This window comes from Gorilla gorilla, chromosome 4 (genome assembly GCF_029281585.2).
Source record: "Gorilla gorilla gorilla isolate KB3781 chromosome 4, NHGRI_mGorGor1-v2.1_pri, whole genome shotgun sequence".
NCBI classification, from domain to species: Eukaryota; Metazoa; Chordata; class Mammalia; order Primates; family Hominidae; genus Gorilla; species Gorilla gorilla.
In genome coordinates, this window is record NC_073228.2 from 25842779 (window position 1) to 25862530 (window position 19752).

General features: G+C 36.5%; 1 protein-coding gene across 39 annotated transcripts in view; it reads left to right on the plus strand.

Annotated features, from left to right (window-relative positions):
- CEP112 (centrosomal protein 112) overlaps window positions 1-19752 on the plus strand; it is a 562721-nt gene that overhangs the window by 48645 nt on the left and 494324 nt on the right. For 26 of the 39 annotated variants that reach the window (XR_008679796.2, XR_010133740.1, XR_010133750.1 and 23 more), the window contains exons 5-6: window positions 10745-10838; window positions 13668-13745. Coding sequence is in view for 22 of the 39 variants with exons in the window: in XM_031011060.3 (XP_030866920.3) it covers window positions 10745-10838; window positions 13668-13745 (172 nt within the window). In the remaining 17 variants the exon portion in view is untranslated. The remainder of the gene's footprint in view (window positions 1-10744; window positions 10839-13667; window positions 13746-19752) is intronic. The other 13 variants (XR_010133744.1, XR_010133746.1, XR_010133743.1 and 10 more) reach the window with 1 other exon arrangement.

Here is a 19752-nt window from a genome sequence, read left to right on the forward strand (position 1 = left end):
ATCCCTCTTATCTGTCAGAGAGCTTCTAAGAGGTACAACATGGAAACGTTTAGAAGCCTTTTTGTTTTGCTTTTTTCAGGCACTGCCCAAATCTTTCTGAGGTCTTAACCAAGTGTGTAAAGATGTGTCCTTGAAATTTTGATCCTGAGTCCATATTTTACTGGCAAAACCTTGGATTTGATCTTTGCCCTCGGATTGTTTCTGTCAGAGCCTTTTGCTAGTGGAAGAAGCTGAGAATGAAAAATAATTTGCTTTTACCATCTTATATATCCTATGTTGGACATATGAATATATCTCTGGACCCTGCTTGAAATCTGAGCCTTGTCTTCTCTACTTCATTTCTCTTGATTTCTTCTGTTTCATACACAGCTAAAATAATACATTTGGCAACAAAAATCAAATAAAATACCTAGGAATAAATTTAACCAAAGGTGTAAAAGATCTATACACTGAAAACTATAAAACATCAGTGAAAGAAACTGAAGACACAGATAAATGGAAAGATATCCTGTGCTCATGGATTGGAAGAATTAATATTGTTAAGATGTCCATACACAAAGCAATCTACAATTTCAATGCAATCCCTATCAAAACTCCAATGGCTTTTTTCACAACAATAAAAAAAATCCGAAAATTCATGGAATCACAAAAGACTCCAAATAGCCAAAGCAACCTTGAGCAAGAAGAACAAAAGCTGGAGAAATGATACTTCCTGATTTCAAAATGTATTACAAATCTATAGTAATTGAAACAGTATGATACTGGCGTAAAGACAGACATATAGACCAATGGAACAAAATAAAGAGCCCAGAAATAAACCCACGCATTTACAGTCAACTGGTCTTTGACAAAGGTGCCAAGAACACACAATGGTTAATGGATAATCACTTCAATAAATGGTGTTAGGAAAACCGGAAGTCCACAAGCATAAAAAGAAAATTTGGCCCTTATCTTGCACCATACACAAAAATCAACTAGAAATGCATTAAAGACTTAAACATAAGATCTGAAACTGTAAACGACTAGAAGAAAACATAGGGGGAAAGCTTCTTGACATTGGTCTAGGCAGTAATTTCTTAGATATAACCCCAAAACATAGGCAACTAAAGCAAAGATAGACAAATGGGATTTTATCAACTTAAAAATCTCCTGCACAGCAAACAATCAACAGAGTGAAGAGACAGGCTACAGAATCAGATAAAATATTTGCAAGCTACATATGTAATAATAGGTTAATATTCAATCTATATAAAGTACTCAACTGAACTGCCCCAAAACAACCCAATTTTAAAATGGGCAAAGAACTTGAATACACGTTTCTCCAAAGTGGACATACAATATATAAAATGTTCAACATCACGCATCATCAGCAAAATGCAAATCAAAACCACATGAGCTATCACTCACACCTGTTAGAATGACTATTATCAAAAAGACAAAAGATATCAAGTGTTGTCCAGGATTTGGAGAAAAGGGAATCTGTCCACTGTTGGTAGGAGCATAAATTGATATAGCCATTATGGAAAACAGTATGGAAGTTCCTCAAAAAATCAAAAATAGAACTACCTTATGATCCAGCAAATCCCTCTTCTGGGTATAAAGCTAAAGAAAATGAAATCAGGATCTCAAAAAGCTGTCTGTACTCCTGTGTTCACTGCAGCATTATTCACAATAGTCAGGATGTGGAAACAACCTATATGTTCATCTACAAATGAATGGATTAACAAAATATGGTATATACATAAAATAGAATATTATTCAACATTAATAAAAGGAAATGCTATCATATGTGACAAGATAGATGAAGCTGGAGGACTTTTGCTGAGTTAAATAGCCAATCACAGTAGGATAAATGCTATATAGTAGTCAAACCCATAGAAGAGGAGAGTAGAATGGTAGCTGCCAGGGGCTTACAGACGGGGAAAATGGGGAGTTGCTGTTCAATGCATATAAAATTTCAGCTACAGAAGATGAAAATGTTCTAGAAGTCTGCTGCACAACACTGTGATTATAGCTGCAATACTGTGCTGTACACTTAAAATCTTAAGTAGATCTCATGTTCTGTATTTTTACCACAATAAATAAAAGAAAAAAACTATTTTAAAAAGAAATTTCTAAAATGTTTATTTAATTTTTTTCAATATGATTCAAGTAGACATTTCATATGTGAAAAGGGGATGAACAGTCTGATCATAAAAATGTGCTTACAATTGAAAAACATGATTACTAAATCTGAAAATCACAATGGAAACAGAAAACAGCAGATTAAATATTACAGAAAATCAAATCAGTGAATTAGAAAACCAGCTCAAAAAATTTTCTGAGAAAACAAAGGAAAAAATAAAAAGATGGCTATAACAAATGGAAGTGTAAGAGATGAAGAATATAGATTCAAAATCCCCAATACAGAGATAATATGAATTCCAAGAGGAAACAAACAGAAACTGGAGAAGCAATAAAGAAGTAGTACTCACAATGCTCATCAGGATTATACGGAAAAGAGCCTGAAAGAATGAACTTAAGGCTGGGCACGGTGGCTCACGCCTGTAATCCCAGCACTTTGGGAGGCTGAGGCGGGCAGATCACTTGAGATCAGGAGTTTGAGACCAGCCTGACCAACATGGCGAAACCTCAACTCTACTAAAAATAAAAATACAAAAAATTAGCCAGGCGTGGTGGCGTGTGCCTGTAATCCCAGCCACTCGGGGAGGCAGGAGAATTGCTTGAACCCAGGAGGTGGAGGTTGCAGTGAGCCAAGATTGCACCATTGCACCCCAGCCTTGGCAACAAGAGCAAAAATAATAGTAAATGGGACTGCTCTCTTGATTTCTTTTTGGATAGTTCATTGTTAGTGTAAAGAAGTGCTACCGATTTTTGTATGTTGGTTTTGTATCCTGAAATTTTACTGAATTCATTTATTACTTTAAATAGTTATTTAATGCAGTCTTTAGGGTTTTCTGCATATACAATTATGTCATCTGCAAATAGAAACCATTTTCCTTTTTACTTTCTGATTTGGATGCCTTTTTCTTGCCTGACTACTCTGGCTAGGACTGCTGTACTATTTAATAGGTGGTGACAGTGAGCCTTCTTGCCTTGTTCTTGATCTTAGAGGAAAAGCTTTTTTTAGCTTTTCACTGTTCGAGTATTATGCTAGGTATGGGCTTTGTCATATATGCATTTTATTATTTTGATGTACATTCCTTGTGTACTGAATTTACTGAGTTTTTATCATAAAAGAATGTTGAATTTCATCATGCTCTTTCTGCATCGATCCAAATGATCATATAATCTCTATTCTTCATTCTGTTAATGTGGGGTATCGCATTTGTTATTTAGCATATATTGTACCATCCTGGCATCTTAGGGATAAATCCCACTTGATTATGGTGTATGATTCTTTTAATGTGCCATGGAATACAGTTTGCTAGTATTTTGTTGAGGATTTTTGCATCTGTTATTCAGGTATATTGGCTTGTAATTTTCCTTTATTGTAGGTCTTTGTCTGGTTTTGGTATCAGGGTAATGCTGGCTTTGTAAAATGAATTTGGGAGTATTCCCTCTTCTTCAGTGTTTTGAATGGGTTTGAGGAGGATTGGCATCACTTCTCAAATGTTTGGTAGAATTCACCAGTGAAGTCATGTGGTTCTGGGCTTTTCTTGGTTGGGAGATTTTTAATTACTGATTCAGTTTCCTTACTAGTTATTGGTCTGTTCATATTTTCTATTCTTCATGATTCAATCTTGGTAAGTTTTGCATTTCGAGTAATTTGGTCATCTCGTCTGGGTTATCCAATACATTGGCATACTGTTGCTCATAGTACTTTCTTACAGTTTTTTTATTACTTTTTTTTTTCTCTTGAGATAGATTCTCACTCTATCACCCGGACTGGAGGACAGTGGTGCAATCACTGCTCACTGCCGCCTTGACATCTTGGGCTGAAGCAATCCTACCTCATCCTCCCAAGTAGCTGGGACCTCAGGTGTGTGCCACCACATCCAGCTAATTTTTATTATTTTTATTTTTTTGTAGAAATGAGGCTCACTGTGTTGCTGAGGCTGGTCGTGTACTCCTGGGCTCCAGCAGTCCTCCTGCCTCAGCCTCCCAAAGTGTTGGGATTACAGGCGTGAGCCACTGCACCCAGTCATTCTTTTTATTTCTGTTAAATTGAGTGTAATGTCTTATCTTTCATTTCTGATTTTAGTTGTTTAGTCTTCTCTCCTTTTTTCTTATTCTGTGTAGCCAAAGGTTTTTCAATTTTGTTGATCATTTCAATAAATCAACTCTTAGTTTCATTTTCTCTATTGTTTTTCTATTTTTTGTTTTATCCCTGCCCTAATCCTTACTATTAATATTTACTTCCTTCTGCTGGCTTTGAGTTTAGTTTGTTCTTTTTTTAGTTCCTTAAGGTGTGCATCTAGGTTGTTAGAGTTTTTTTTCTTTTTTAATGTAAGCTTTTACAGTTGTAAATTTTCCTCTTAGCACTGCTTTCACTGAATCCTACACATTTTGGTATGTTGTGTTTTTGTTTTCATTTGTCTCAAGATGTTTTCTAATTTCATTTATTTTGCTTTCTTATTTGACTCATTGATTGATGAGAATTTGTTGTTTAATTTTCACACATTTGTGGACTTAATAAGTCATTTTGTTAATTGCTTTCTGACTGTTATATAATTCCTTTGTTCGTTTCTTCCTTATATTTCTTTGTGATTTGATGATGTGTTTGTTGTTATTGTGGTTTGCTTTGATTCTTTTTTTTTATGTTTTGTGTACCTACTATATTTAAAGAATTTGTGTTACCATAAGGCTTACATAAATCATCTTATAGTTGTAACAACCTATTTTAAGCTGATAACTTCGATTGCATTAAAAAATTCAATACTTTTACTCACACACTTTGTTATTAATGTCCCAATTTTCACCTTTTAATATTCTGTATTCATTAACAAATTATTTTGTGGTATGAAACCATCCAAGTTGTCCCATAAAATGGATGTTTATGGTTTTTTTGAATAAACATAGAAATTAACCCACCCAGTCTTAACACTGGAGAAACTTAACGTTTGTCTTATTTGAGTTCCTGTCCCTGGAAACCAACCATCAGGTATCCCAGATAGTATCAAGGAACTGAAACTTACCAGATCACTGCATCCAGACAATGTTATGCCAGACCCCTCACCTATCATGATTGCCTAACCAACCACCTGCTTCCTGTTGATGAACTCCTCTTCCTTACCACTCCCTAATTCCTGTTTTCCCACAGGTAGTTACAGTTCTTCCCGCTATATAAACTAATTTTAGTTGGGCGAGGCGATGGATTTGATACTGATCTCCCATCTGCTTGGCTGCAGTGCCCAAATAAAGCCTTCTTCCCTAGCAATACTCATTGTCTCATTGATCTCATTGATAGACTTTCTGTGCGGTGAGCAATGGAACCTAGACTGGACTCCTGGTGTTTCGGTAACTGTTATAGTTATTTTTAAGACTTTCATCTCTTCATTTTTATGTTGAAGTTGAAAATGATTTATGCACCACTATTATATCAATAGAGTAATCTGTATTTTATATATAATTTTATCAGTGAGTTTCATATTTTCATGTGTTTTCATGCTACTAACTAGTGTCCTTTCATTTCAACTTGAAGAACTCCCTTTAGAATTTCTTTTAAGTCAAGTGTAGTGGTGATGAACTCCTTCAACTTTTGTTTATCTGGGACTGTATCTCTCTTTCATTTTTAAAGGACAGATTTGCATGGTATATAATAATATCTTTGACTGGCAGTTTTTCTCTTTCAGTACTTTGAATATATCATCCCATTCTCTCCTGGCCTATAAAGTTTCTGTTGAAAAATCCTTTTACAGTTTTATGAGTCCCCTTTGTATGTAGTGAGTTGCTTTTCTCTTTTTGATTTCAAAATTCTTTGTCTTTGACTTTTGGCAATTTGATTATAATCTGTCCTGGTGTAGATCTCTTTACATTCAACCTACTTGGGATTCTTTGAGCTTCATAAATCTGGATGTCCATTTTTCTCCTCAGATTAGTTCTTTAAATAAGCTTACTGCTTTTCTGTCTCTTCTCTTTCTCTGACTTTAGTAATATGTAAATTGGCCTGCTTGATAGTGTCTCATAAGTTTCCTATGTTTTCTTCAGTCTTTTAAAAACATTTTTGCTCTTGTGGAATGTATAATTTCAAATGTCCTGTCTTTGAGTTTACTGATTCTTTCTTGTACTTGATCAAGGCTGCTGTTGAGCCCCTTTAGTTAAGTTTTTAGTTCAGTTATTGTATTCTTCAGCCCTCAAATTTTTCTTTTTAAAAATATTTTGTTTGTTAAAATACTCATTTTGTTTATGCATAATTTATCCTAAGCTTATTGAATATTTTGATTATGGTTATTTTTAATTCTTACCAGCTAATCCATTTACCTTCGTTTCTTTAGGGTTGGTTTCTGGAGATTTATTTTGTTCCTTTCTTTGGGCCATTTTTCATTTTCCTTGACCCTTTGTGTTAATGTCTGCATATTTGAAAAACAGCCGCTTCTCCCAGTCTTTATGGATTGGCTTTGTACAGGGGTAGACCTTCAAGAATCGGCCTGAGTAAAGATTCTGGGGTCCTCATAAACTTTTTCTGTGGATATGTCTTCTCTGGACTTCTGTGTGTAAATTTCTAAATAGTGGGATTTGCTGGTTTCTGTTTTTAGGAGATCATAATCTCTTGTTCCTTCTTATTCTGTGTCTTGTACCATGGGCCTTCTGGAGCTAGTAGCACACTGGCTCAATCCTTTTTTGGTTATTACTTGCTTTTTTAGTTTCAGCTGCCCCTAGGCACTTAGTTTATGCTGTGTCCCACCAGTGCTTCAATACAGATGAGACAGAAACAAGTTCCTTGGCCAGTCCCCCAAGAGTCTGAATGTTGGATATATGCTTTAGTCTTCTCTTTCCCTCCCCAGGGAGAAGCTGTGGACCATGAGTTTTTCTAATTGTATCATGCTGAGCCAGGGGTAGGAGCTCTGGCCGTGAGTGCTTACTAATCCAAACCACCACCTTTGTTCTCAGTGGTCCCCAGGCATTTAGAGAATACCAGTCCTGTGAGTACTTGCAGAATCCGGTCCCTTAGGCAGCCCCTTCCAAAAGCCAGAATGTTGGACAGATGCTTCAGCTTTTTCCTTCCCCAGGGAGAAGTTGGGACTGGGGGTTTCCACCTGCTAGTTCTGAGCTGGTGGGAGGGGCTATGGTCAGTTACTACATACTAGTCCAGACTGGAGGCTTCATTCTCAGCAGTTCCCAACCTGGGACCCTTTCCTGTCACAGCTAAGATTCAGGCAAGACAGCAACAAGTCCCTTAAGTAACCTTGCTTATGGCGCAAGAGGATTCCACAAATTTTCCTACTGGCTTCAGTGTGGTTGGTTTCATGCTTGCCTGGGGTACAGTGAGCCTCATCTGGTCTCTGGATGTCTCACAAAGGAAATTTTGGTCTATGTATTGTTGTTGAATTTATGTGTCCATTGAGAGAAGGAGAGTCTTGCTGACATCTGACGTCACCCCCAAAGTAATTTTCTTTTACAGGAGGACATTTGATTGGTCTTCCTTTAGGCTTTATATCTATATATCTATATCTATATCTATATCTATATCTATATCTATGTCTATATCTATATCTATATCTATCTATATATAATATCATTCCTTATTTCTTTATCTGTACAGGGATAAGTTTATATTTTTCTAGTATTAAGAATCAGCATTGATACTTTGAGGGTGTTTGTGAATTCCTGTTGAAATATTTTCTCATTAGGAAAAAGTGAAAGGGAAAATTTATATTCTCCTAGTTTTATGGCTTAAGAGTAGTAAAGGGCATGTCAGGGAATGTTACAAATGTACTGAATTTTTTCTTTCCATGTTGGTTTTGGCATCCTGAAATTAATTGAGGCACAATATCGCTTTTCTGCTTGGCACAAGTACCATATTATGAGCTCACTGTGATCAGGTCCCCTGTACCAATTGTAGGTTTCCTTATAAGCACCAGGACTTGCTATTCTGTGTGGCGTGTGGCACTTGTTATTCATAAAAAGGCTTTTAAGGTTGAACTTTTCTCCCACTTTCTGTTTCACTGTTCACTCAGACCACCAGCGCCATCACTGAATTTCAGCCTTTGTACTTACTTAGAGTTTAAGTTGTTTCCAGCTGGAGACAGTCTTATGGCAGAAAATGAAACGTCTGTACCTAATGTCCTGTTTTTCTTGTGCCAGCCAGATTTTAACAATGATACCAACCTTCTCCTTCAGTTGGCTCAAATGCCTTCACAAGAAGCTGGCTTCTGCAATGCCTCTCCATTACTTGGCCTTCATTGGAGCACGTATTAGGGGTAACATAGTAAGTTTAGTTAATAATAATGGACATGTTGAATTGGAAGTAGGGCTATTCATTTTGTTTTGTAATGGGTTTGGAGGCCAAGGGAGCAATTTGGACTACAGATGTAGATTTTGTAAGCAAAACTTATTATTTGAAAAACTAATACATTGGATCATCCAGAGAAAGCATGTAAAATGAAAATAAATTAGACACAGAACTCTGGGATCACAGCATGTACGGGATGAGCAAAGAAAGCTAGTGAAGGTTATTGTGAAGGAGATCTCTGAATCATAGGATGAGAACCATGGAAAAATGGTTTTTGTTTGTTCGTTTGTTTTTAGACAGGGTCTCACTCTGTCACCCAGGCTGGAGTGCAGTGGAACAATCACAGCTCACTGTAGCCTCAACCTCCCGCTGGTCTCAAGTGATCCTCCTACCTCAGCCTCCCAAGTACTGGGACCACAGGCATGTACCACCATGCCCGACTGACTGCTTTTTGTCGCATGTTGCCCAGGCTGGTCTCAAACTCCTGAGTTTAAGCAATAGGCTGACCTTGGCCTCCCAAAGTGCTGGGATTACAGTTGTGAGCTACTGCACCTGGCCAGAGAATGGTTTTATGGAGCCATTGAATGCAGCATCTTTAAACTACTATCTCTAATGTTTTAGTGAGATCAACTAAATTAAGGACAGATTATGACTCATTTTCTTGAGTGTCTAGGAGACTGTTGATGACCTTAGTTATAGGACTTTTGGGATGAATGCAAGTCATACTGTAGTTGATTGAAAAATATATGAGAAGTTAGAGCATGGACCCAATAACATTTTTGAAAATTTATTGTGAGGGTAAAGAGGTTGGTACAGAAGGACAGCTACAAGTGAATCAAGAGGGTGTGTCGTTTTATGTATGCAACCCTGTGCAATAAATAGATAAACATTTCAGGCTCATTTTTAAATTAGTATTTTTTTATGAGAAGAATTTTAGTATTTAAGCATTTTTCAATTTTTAAGTATAGATCTCTTTATGATTATTTAATCTATTCTTAAAGAAGAATATGCCACTGCTTAGTATGACATATCAGGTTACCTCTCCTCATAGAGTTTTAAATGCTTGTATCAGCTGATGCACATTGACTGGTACAATTATACTCAAAATATTAACTTTGCCCATTTTTCTCATTTGCTTTTAACTATTTGGGTGTTTGTAATACTGAATAGGGGTATAAAAAAACAGCTCTCTTTAAAACAGCTTTTTCAGCCATTTTACATTACTTATTAACTAGTCTAAGGAATGTTATTCTATGAGTTTTAATTATGAAATACATTCGTTTTAATATTGTCTTTTGAATTAATATTCTGTCTTTTGGAAATACTTAGTGTAGGTCACAGTTTGTGAAGGAAATCCTGATATGGTTTGTGGTTGAATGTTAGTGACTTTAATTCATTGTATAATGGTTATTTTCCATTTAATATATCTTGAAGCAGTTGTTTAGAGAATAGGTGTTCATAATCATGGAACTTGCATTGAAGTGGTTGGAATAAAATCATATAAGAGAGACTCCAGGCTAAAGGAGGCCGTTTAAGAATGTATTTTATATGATATTTATATTAGAGACGAGTCTTTTTGATGAAGTCCATTTAAACTCATTTCCTACTTACTCTGCATTTCACATTTTACCTAAATTAACGTGGTGTGTTTTTAAATAGAAGATTTTGATATATCTGTGGTTTCTGACATGCTTTCAAATTAATTGAAACTTTAAACTACATGAAGGTTTTGTTATTTTATATATTTTAAGGCTTCATGTTGATGTGGAACATGAATCCAACCAAGTTTGCTGACCTTAAAACAATGTTCTTCCCGTAGAATATATGCTTCATTTTCTCTCTTTTTACACTTGGGAAAAATGGGAAAGGAGGAGAAAAGATTTAAATACAGGTGATTTATTATAGTCTGACTTAAAAATAGCATTTGCATAAGCAAGTCTGTGGCATTTATGTAACTTATAATTTAAATGAAATGAAATATAAATAAAAAGGTTATTACTTGTATTTCTTTTCTTTTTTTTTTGACGTGGAACATCATTTTTTTTGTGTTTTTTTTTTTGTTGTTGTTGTTGTTTGAGATGAGTCTCGCACTGTCTCCCAGGCTGGAGTGCAGTGGCACAATCTCAGCTCACTGCAACCTCTGCCTCCCAGGTTCAAGTGATTCTCCTTGCCTCAGCCTCCCAAATAGCTGGGATTACAGGCACTTGCCACCATGCCCGGCTATGGAACATCATTGTTAATACAAACTATCATCTCATTTCCAAGGGAAAAAAATGGTAATCCTAGATTCTAATACTCTGTGTCCTCTGAATTCTCCAAATTGTGATTGCGATTATTTTGGTCTCTTAGCAGGGAACATTACACTGGGAAGCTCCAAGTGAGATCACACTCCTTGAGTCCAACTCACAGAGAAGACGGACAAAATATTACCCCAAAGATTTGTGTAAGATTAGATTTTACTTTTGTTTGGTTTTTGCTTGTTGTTTTAAAATAGCTGAACAAAGTTTTAATTTCATTTGTTGAAGTACCAATGATTGCTTCAAAACAGAATAAAGTTGGATGATTCTGGTGAACATCCTGATGTTAAAGAAAGTGGGGTGTTTGGTATATGGTGTAGTATCCCTTCTACTTCCTCAATGATTCTGAGGTGTTATATTCATCAATCTGTTGTTTCTCCTGTGTGTCAAAGAATAACATTTTCCCTTTGTTCAGAATATATGTGGAAATGATTATATACCCAGTGATCATAAAATTAAGAAGAAACTGGAATTAACTTGTAGTGAAGTAGGGAACACTGCTTTTCTAGTGAAGGTAAACTGTGTATATTTTGAAATAAGAATGTCTGTCTTGCATCTATTTGTTCAACATAGATTTGGTTTGGACAAGGTGCCAATGAGCACTCCAGTTAGCTTTTTTTTTTTTTGAGATGGAGTCTCACTGTTGCCCAGGCTGGAGAGCAGTGGTGTGCAATCTTGGCTTACTGCAACCTCCGCCTCCTGGGTTCAAGCCATTCTCCTGCCTCAGCCTCCCAAGTAGCTGAGACTACAGGCATGCACCACCATGCCTGGCTAATTTTTGTATCTTTAGTAGAGACAGGGTTTCACCATGTTGACCAGGCTGGTATTGAACTCCTGACCTCAAGTGATCCACCCGCCACAGCCTCCCAAAGTGTTGGAATTACAGGCATGAGCCACTGCGCCCGGCCCCAGTTAGCTTTGAAAAGAGAAACACTGTGCCTGCTTATTCCAGTCTTTATTGCCTAACTCTGGCTGTCTTGAGTTACATGACTTTTAGTTACAAGAGAAAGCATGTGTAACACATGACTGTTTTTGTTTTTGTTTTTTTGAGATGGAGTCTTGCTGTGTCGCCCAGGCTGGAGTGCAGTGGCACCTGCATGATCTCGGCTCACTGCAAGCTCCGCCTCCCGGGTTCACGCCATTCTCCTGCCTCAGCCTCCCGAGTAGCTGGGACTACTGGCGCCTGCCGCCACACCTGGCTAATTTTTTGTATTTTTAGTAGAGACGGGGTTTCACCGTGTTAGTCAGGATGGTCTTGATCTCCTGACCTCGTGATCCGCCCGCCTCAGCCTCCCAAAGTGCTGGGATGACAGGCATGAGCCACTACCCCCGGCCTACACATGAGTGTTTTAGCACATAGCACTATATACATAACTCATTGCATTTTATCGAATGATAATTTGGAATTAAAAAAATATAAAGGGCAGCATATTTTAAATAGTGATAAACTACAATCATTATATTTACTCAGAATAAGCAAGGCAGGTACATTTTCTTATTTAAGAAATTCTTGTTCATGAGAAAAACATACAAAAAGCAGAGGACCACTAGTAGAAGTGATAATGAATTTTAATATAGTATTATAAATAATAATGCAGTATTGTATTGAAAAGAAATGTAGAGACTCAGTAAAATATGAAGAACATTTTAGTGCATTTAAAAAAATTACTTCATGGTAATTTAAATGACCATAGATATAAATAGGTACATTTGTTAGCAATTAAGCCTTCTAAAAGCATGAGAATGCTGTATCAACAAATATAATTTTAAAATACACTTTCTGGGCTGTCAGATAGCCATTCTTTTCCACAGACTTACCTTTCTAAGTTTCTAGGGTTTTCTGGTCATTGTCAATTTCTGGGTACAGATCTTAGGTTGTCTCTAGTTCATTATAGTTTTAATCTGGGGCTGATAAATGTGTAATACAAAAATTATACAGGAGGGAAAAAAGCATGAAATTGTTATGTTTTAAAAAGTGAAGAATCACCATAATTGTGTGTGTGTGTGTTTTTTTTTTTTTTGAGACGAAGTCTTGCTCTGTCGCCCAGGCTGGAGTGCAGTGGTGTGATCTTGGCTCACTGCAAGCTCCACCTCCCGGGTTCACACCATTCTCCTGCCTCAGCCTCCTGAGTAGCTGGGATTACAGGTGCCCACCACCACGCCCGGCTAATTTTTTGTATTTTTAGTAGAGACAGGGTTTCAGCGTGTTAGCCAGGATGGTCTTGATCTCCTGACCTCGTGATCCGCCCGCCTCGGCCTCCCAAAGTGCTGGGATTACAGGTGTGAGCCACTGCGCCCAACCATAATTGTGTTTTTATGATGTGAGTCCAAAGATTATTTATCTTTATATTCAGTGTGTGAGTGAGAATTAATTTAAGAACAAAGAGCTTCTTGGACATCAGCACAAAACTTCCCTGTTAACTAATTGTTATGAGAATAATTCATCTTTTCACGTCGCCCCTGCCCCCGACAACACACTTTAAAGCTACTGTGGTATACCACAATTAAAACTTTTTGTAAAAGAACTTAAAGAGAAGAGCCTGGATTAATTTTTAATTTTTTTTTTTTTGGAAATCTAGTTGCTGTGTGAATATATTGTTAAGGCAGCTCATAGCCCTCAGCAGTCATTACTTAGAACTGAAAACCCTAGTTCAGTTGTAACCTAATCCTTTCCTCTGAGGGCAATACAGCATTACCAGACAAGCACACAAAACTCTCATTGCGCTGAATGACATGTATTTTGTCCTTTTTTTCTCCCTCCCTTCCCACTTCTTTCTCTTCTTTTTCTCCCTCCCTTCCCCCTCTTTCCCTTCTTTTCCTCCCTTCCTTTCTTCCTTCTTTCCTTTTTTACTTCCTTCCTCTTTATTTCCTCTTTTATCTCTTCTATCTTTTCCTCTTTTTTCTCTTCCATCTTTTCCTTTTATTTCTTCCATCTTTCCTTCCTCTTCTCTTCCTTTTTCCCTTTTGTATTTCAGGAAGTTTATTCGAAAAAATCTCCTGTTTCTTTGGATGATAGTGACATTGAAGCTCGCCTTAATAGTTGGAATCTTGGGGTAAAAAAAAGTATTTGCTTTATGTATATATAGATGTGTCAAAATCATATTGTATGTGGATAATATCTGAACTAATTTGATTTTATTCAGTGAACGTTGGATGTTAGACATATGTTACTGTGTGGCCTTGAGAAGGGCTTAAGTATAGGAAATAAATAACATTCTGAACAAACATAAAATAGTCGCTGTCCCCAACAAGCTAACTTTCTTATGTGTGAAATAAGAGATATACACATAAAATAGTTAAATAATAATAAATAATAATTAAAGATAGTATATGGTAGAATACCAAGATGAGTTATGTGAGTCGCCCGAGGTGGAGGGGAGGGAAGGGAGAACTTGAAGCAACACAGCCATTTGGGTTAAAAACACTCAAGGGGACCCCATGGATGAGCAGCTCTTACGGAAAACAGTTTATAGAGGCTGAGGGTCATGAAAGTATTTGGAGAGGTAGAGAGGTGGGAATTGGAGGCAGAAATAGGCACGAAGAAAGATGTGGTGGGGTAAGTGAGCTGTCGTGATTGGGTGTTTGGAATTTATGTATGGAATCTGTGGGCACTGTGTCAGGCTGCGTTGCATTGGAGCTTTGAATGCTAAATTGAGAAGTTTAGCTTTTAAATTTTAGGCAACATTGAGCCCTGCATTTTTTTTTCTCATTTCACTTTACATAAATGCTAACTGTTTAAATGCTTTGAGGAAACAACAAAAAGTGCTTAGAATGATTTTAGAATATGTTTTATTATAAAAATAATTTGTAATTTGAAAAATATAGAAAATCAGAGGAATAAAAATCAACAGAGACCTGTGTTAACGTTTTGTTATATAACATATCTTTTCCTCCCTTTTTTCTGTGTGTTTTTATAAGATTCAATAAAATTTATTATAAATGCTATCTTATATGCAATTTAACATTTTATATGAATTTATAAGAATTCTATATAAATGACTGTGAATGGTAGCATTTATTTTTCTTTCGGATGGATATTCCATAAACTTTTTAAGTGTTCTGCTATTTTTGGACATCTGAATTGCTCCCAGTTTGTTTAACACAAGTAATTTTGCAGTAAAATTCCTTATAAGAATCTTTTTATACATATTTGATTGCTTTCTTAGCTTACATTACATCTTTGGTACATTGTCTTCCAGAAGGTTCATACCAATTTCAACCAGCAGTATCAGTTGTCCATTTTCTTCAACCAGCAGTATATCAGTTGTCCATTTTCCACTTATTCACTGACATTAGGGATTGTTATTTCAAAAAACTTAAAAACTTCCTACTAATAATGGTCTTTAATGAAAGCAGTGCTTTAGGGAAATTGACTTGGTGGGATTATGAAAGTTCTATTGGATATGAGTAGAAATGGAGACAAGGTCCTGATTATCTTTTAGGTCTTTTTTTTTCTTTTTCTTTTTCTTTCTGTCTTTTTTTTTTTTTTTTTTTTTTTTTTTGAGACAGAATCTTGCTGTGTCGCACAGGCCGGAGTGCAGTGGTGCTATCGTGGCTCACTGCAACCTCTGCCTCCTGGGTTCAAGCAATCCTCCTGCCTCAGCCTCCCAAGTAGCTAGGATTACAGGTGCGTGCCACCATGCCTGGCTAATTTTTGTATTTTTTAGTAGAGATGGGGGTTTCACCATGTTGGTCAGGCTGGTCTTGAACTCCCGACCCTCAGGTGATCTGCCCACCTTGGCCTCCCAGAGTGCTGGGATTACAAGTGTGGGCCACCGCGCCTGGCCGTTTTAGGTCTTTATAGTGGACTCCATGTTAGTGTGATTGCTGGGAGGAGGGAAAGGTAAAAAGGAAAAACTTTTGAGAGAGTAAAATGTGCTAAGTGACTGATTGAAAGGCTGAACTGAAGGGCACCTAAAGGCTTGGTTCTGAGAAACGGAAATATTGGCCTTTTGTCAGTTAATTGACTGTCAGATGAGGGCGGATCCATTTTAAAGGTTTTAATTTAAATAGTGGAGCTTGAAAACTGGTAAGGTTAAATGGGATAGTTCAAGGCCTAGAGCTTCCTGAGAGTCAAGAGCTGGAGGTATATGTTGGAATCACACTGTTTGAGGAGGCAGCTGCGCCCGGAGACTAGAACAGCTCTAATCTTTGGAGAGCTCAGAGAGTCAGGAGGTCTGGGTGGAGAGCAGAGTAAGGGAGGATGTCTGGTTCATGGAATGGGCACAGTTAGAAGGTTGGGAAATGGATAGGAAATTAAAGTAATGTGGGCCTCCTATTAATTTTGGGAGTTTTCTAGAGAAAGAGAGAAGTAGAATTGATGAGAGGAGGATAATAAATCAAAAGAAAAGCATTTTCATGTTTTAAGGTGCAGGGGAAGTTGCCATTGGAGGGAAGTCCTGTTACCAGTGTGGGAGAAGAGCACAGGAAATCCTTCAGAAAGACAAATTCCTTTTGCCAGAGAGCAACATCAAAGTGGAAAAGAAAATTCTGGAGCTATCCTTTTAAACTCGCCTTTGCCCTTAGCCACTTGAAACATGATATACATTACTTAGCACATAGAGTACTTTTCACGGTTGTTTAACTGTTCTGAGAATTAAATCTTTCCTTGGTATAATAAAATTAAAATAAAACATTTAAGATATTGTGAGGTAATACCTTAAAAGTAGGTCTGTCTAGGGTTTTGTTTCACATTTTTATTGTTCAAAGAATACACATAAAAGTCTTGCATTTTTATATATTTATACCATATAGGCATTAATCAGGCTGAGCTATATCTCTTTAAATAGAATAATTTAAGTATTCAATTTATTAGAAAGCTTAGATTTTGCTTTGATTTTAGTTTTGTATGAGAATGTGTGACTGGCTTGTTTTCTTTCTTCCTCTGAGTGATCCATTAGTAGCCAGAGTTAATTTTTGTGCTCTGGACTACGGATACATTTTTTATATTACTGATGTTACTGTCAACACCTTCATTCTGACGCCTTAGATGTTGTAGAATTTGAATTTTCTAGTTTTTGTTAAAAAATCAAATTTTTCCCAAATATATTCTTTATTTTCCCAGAAATCAAATTCCCAAATGTATTCTTTATTTTCCCAGGAGTATGTTAGTATTTTTTCTAGGAATACATAATTCAAATAGAGATTTATTTATTAAAAACTAGCAATGATATTTTTCTCTTGTATTTTTTCTTAATATTTAACCTTTTCAACATTTAGTTTTTGTGACGCTTTCTTGCTTTCTCAATATATTTTATACCTATTTCATGTCTGACTCTCTAAGTCACAAGCTGAATGTTTGTGCTGTGGGTATTCGCTATTTGTAAGTTCATTTGAGTACTTGCATGGATGGAGGCTTTGGAACATTCTCCCTTTAGTGACTCATGGATCATTGTGAAACACTCTATGTGTACCCATTTGAAAAAAAAACTTTAAAAATTATGTCTTATTTGGTTTTTCAAATTTGAGATTCTATTTATTTTGCGATTAATGTGATATCTTAAGATCTATGTCAGGAATATTGGAAGTTTTTGATGTTGACTAGGAATTATTTGTAGCTTCCTTTGTAAAGTGCTACAGTTTTAAGATAGTAGGAAAAAGTCATAAGTATGTTCATTCTGGTTTCTAGAATGTGCTTGTGAATTTTCTTTGATAAGTGAGGCATATAATATTAACATTCAATGAAAATCACAATCATGAAACAAGTTAAGCGTCCTGTTTCTCTTTGAATTTAAATCCCTTTATCTACCTTATAGGTATAGAAATGGATGGGAAAAATTAGCTTGCTGACACAATTGAAATCTTCCATTGAATGAAGCTTTAAATTTAGCACTAAAAATCATGGTCATTACTGACTGATGGTTTAAAAGAAAAATGGCCATACATAGAAAGACCAACTTTTATCCTAAGAAAATTATGTTATTCTTACTCTTGTGTGGTAATTGAATTGATAATTTTTCTTTGCAATTCTAATTACACAGAGATTTGTAGTCTCTTTTCTTATTTTTTCCTTTTTCTCCTTTCTCTTCTCTTTTTTTTCTCTTCTTTTTTTTCTTTTCTTTTCCTCTTCTTCATGGGTCTTTATTGTAATTTTACTTAAGGTTACAGAGAAGGGAAATATGTTGTGTTCATTAATGGGGTACTTTGTGGTATGATTAGTTGGGACAATTCTCATTAAGTAAGCATCTAATTTCAGCTGTCTTATCTAGTTTTATTTTAGGCAATTTCATGGGTTTTTTTTTCATGTAGGTTAGAAACCTGCCCATTTTCTTATTTTTTCTTTTTTTTAGAGACAGGGTGTTGCTCTGTCACCAAGGCTAAAGTGCAGTGGCATGATCATAGAGCTCACTGCAGCCTTGAACTCATGGGTTCAAGTGATCCTCTTGCCTCAGCCTCTTGAGTAGCTGGTGGTGCACACCACCATGCCTGACTCCTGTCCATTTCATACTACGCAATGGTCTGGGAGAGAAACTGAGCTGAAAATTCTGATATTTTAGGCTTCTCATTTGGCTGTAGTTTTCCACAAATGAGTGAAAGTGTCAGATTTTGAGACTAGGACAAAGTTACCTGAATGAAGAAGAGTTATGAGAGTGGTTTACATAAAAAATTAATACTTTGATAAGACAAATTCTCCTTGTCTTTCTCTAGAGTATAAAAATATCTGGAAGTATCTACTCAAAATGGTAACTGATAATTCCACATGGTAAAATATCAGCACTTATTTTCTTAACATTTTAAGTGTTTTTTTAAATAGTAAGTATTTATTATTCATAAAAAACAAACAAAGCCGTAACAGTATTTATAGCATTTTCCCCAAAGCTTGCATTTGGGGAGTGTAACTATATTCAGAGTTTTATTTGAGAAGTTGACATTTATTTCTTTTAAAAGTGAATGTAAACTTCTGGCCATGAGTAAATCTATTACAGCCAGGTTCTCCCACAACCAAGAATTCTGGACAAAATACAAAAAGCAAACCAACTGGGGACTCTGAAAAGTCAATAATAACAGGCCGATTGAGAGGGAAGTTGGAATATGAAGAATCACTGATATAGTGGCAGGAAGTTTCCTGGTTTTCTGTTTGTGTTTTTTTTCTTCCTTAACTCCCAGCTTTGACTCCAGGGTGGGCCAAATTGAGGGATTGTGTAGCAGGCATGGATGGCAGAAACTTACAGAGCAGCCCATCTTTTTGGCCAGAGAAGTGGGAGAATGGAAGAATGTGAGGGGATTTTTTTTTTCGTTCCTGGCCCTGCCTCTAGACCAGCCCCAGTGGAAAAACTATGCTATTGTGGTATGAGGGCAGCAGTTAGCGCCCATCTGTTTGGCTGGATCAACAGATAAAAGAAACCTCTCTTCATGCAAAGAATATGGGAGGAACATTTTATATACTTTTTTTTCCCATGTATTTTCGCTTGCTATTATACTTTCCTCTGAGAGTATGCCTAGTCACCTGGAACTGTACAATAGTGCAATGAGGTTGCTTCAGAGTTTGGCCAGTGGGACTGGGAAAGAAGCTCTCAGAGCCAGAGAGTATGCAGGGAAATCCAGGAATGGAAAGAGTGGGAGAAGGGGATTGGTAGTCTGTGTATGAACCATACAAGTTCCAGTCTTTCTCCAAGGTGGACATGTGTGGAACATACCCCCCAAATCATAGCCTCATAGAAGTCTTAGAGAACTGAACTGTGATGTAAACTATTGCCCTAGTCCCAGACCACCCCTTGAGTGGTACATGTGAGAGGCAGACTCAAATGACATAGTAAAGACTTCAAACTTGAAACTGACACCAGAACTACTGTCCGTAGGAGAGATGGAATTCGCAGACTGATCTGAATGCAGTTGACTGTCCACTGAGACAAATGAACAAGCATCGCCATTTTTCAGAACCTCACAATATAATTATAATGATTAAGATAATAATTTTTCAGATCATAGAGAATTAAACTAGAGATTGGTAACAAATTATTTGGGAAATCCACAAATATTTAGAAATTAAACAACACACTTCTAAATAATCCAGGGGTAAAAGAAAAAATCTCAAGGGAAATGAGAAAATATTTTGAAATG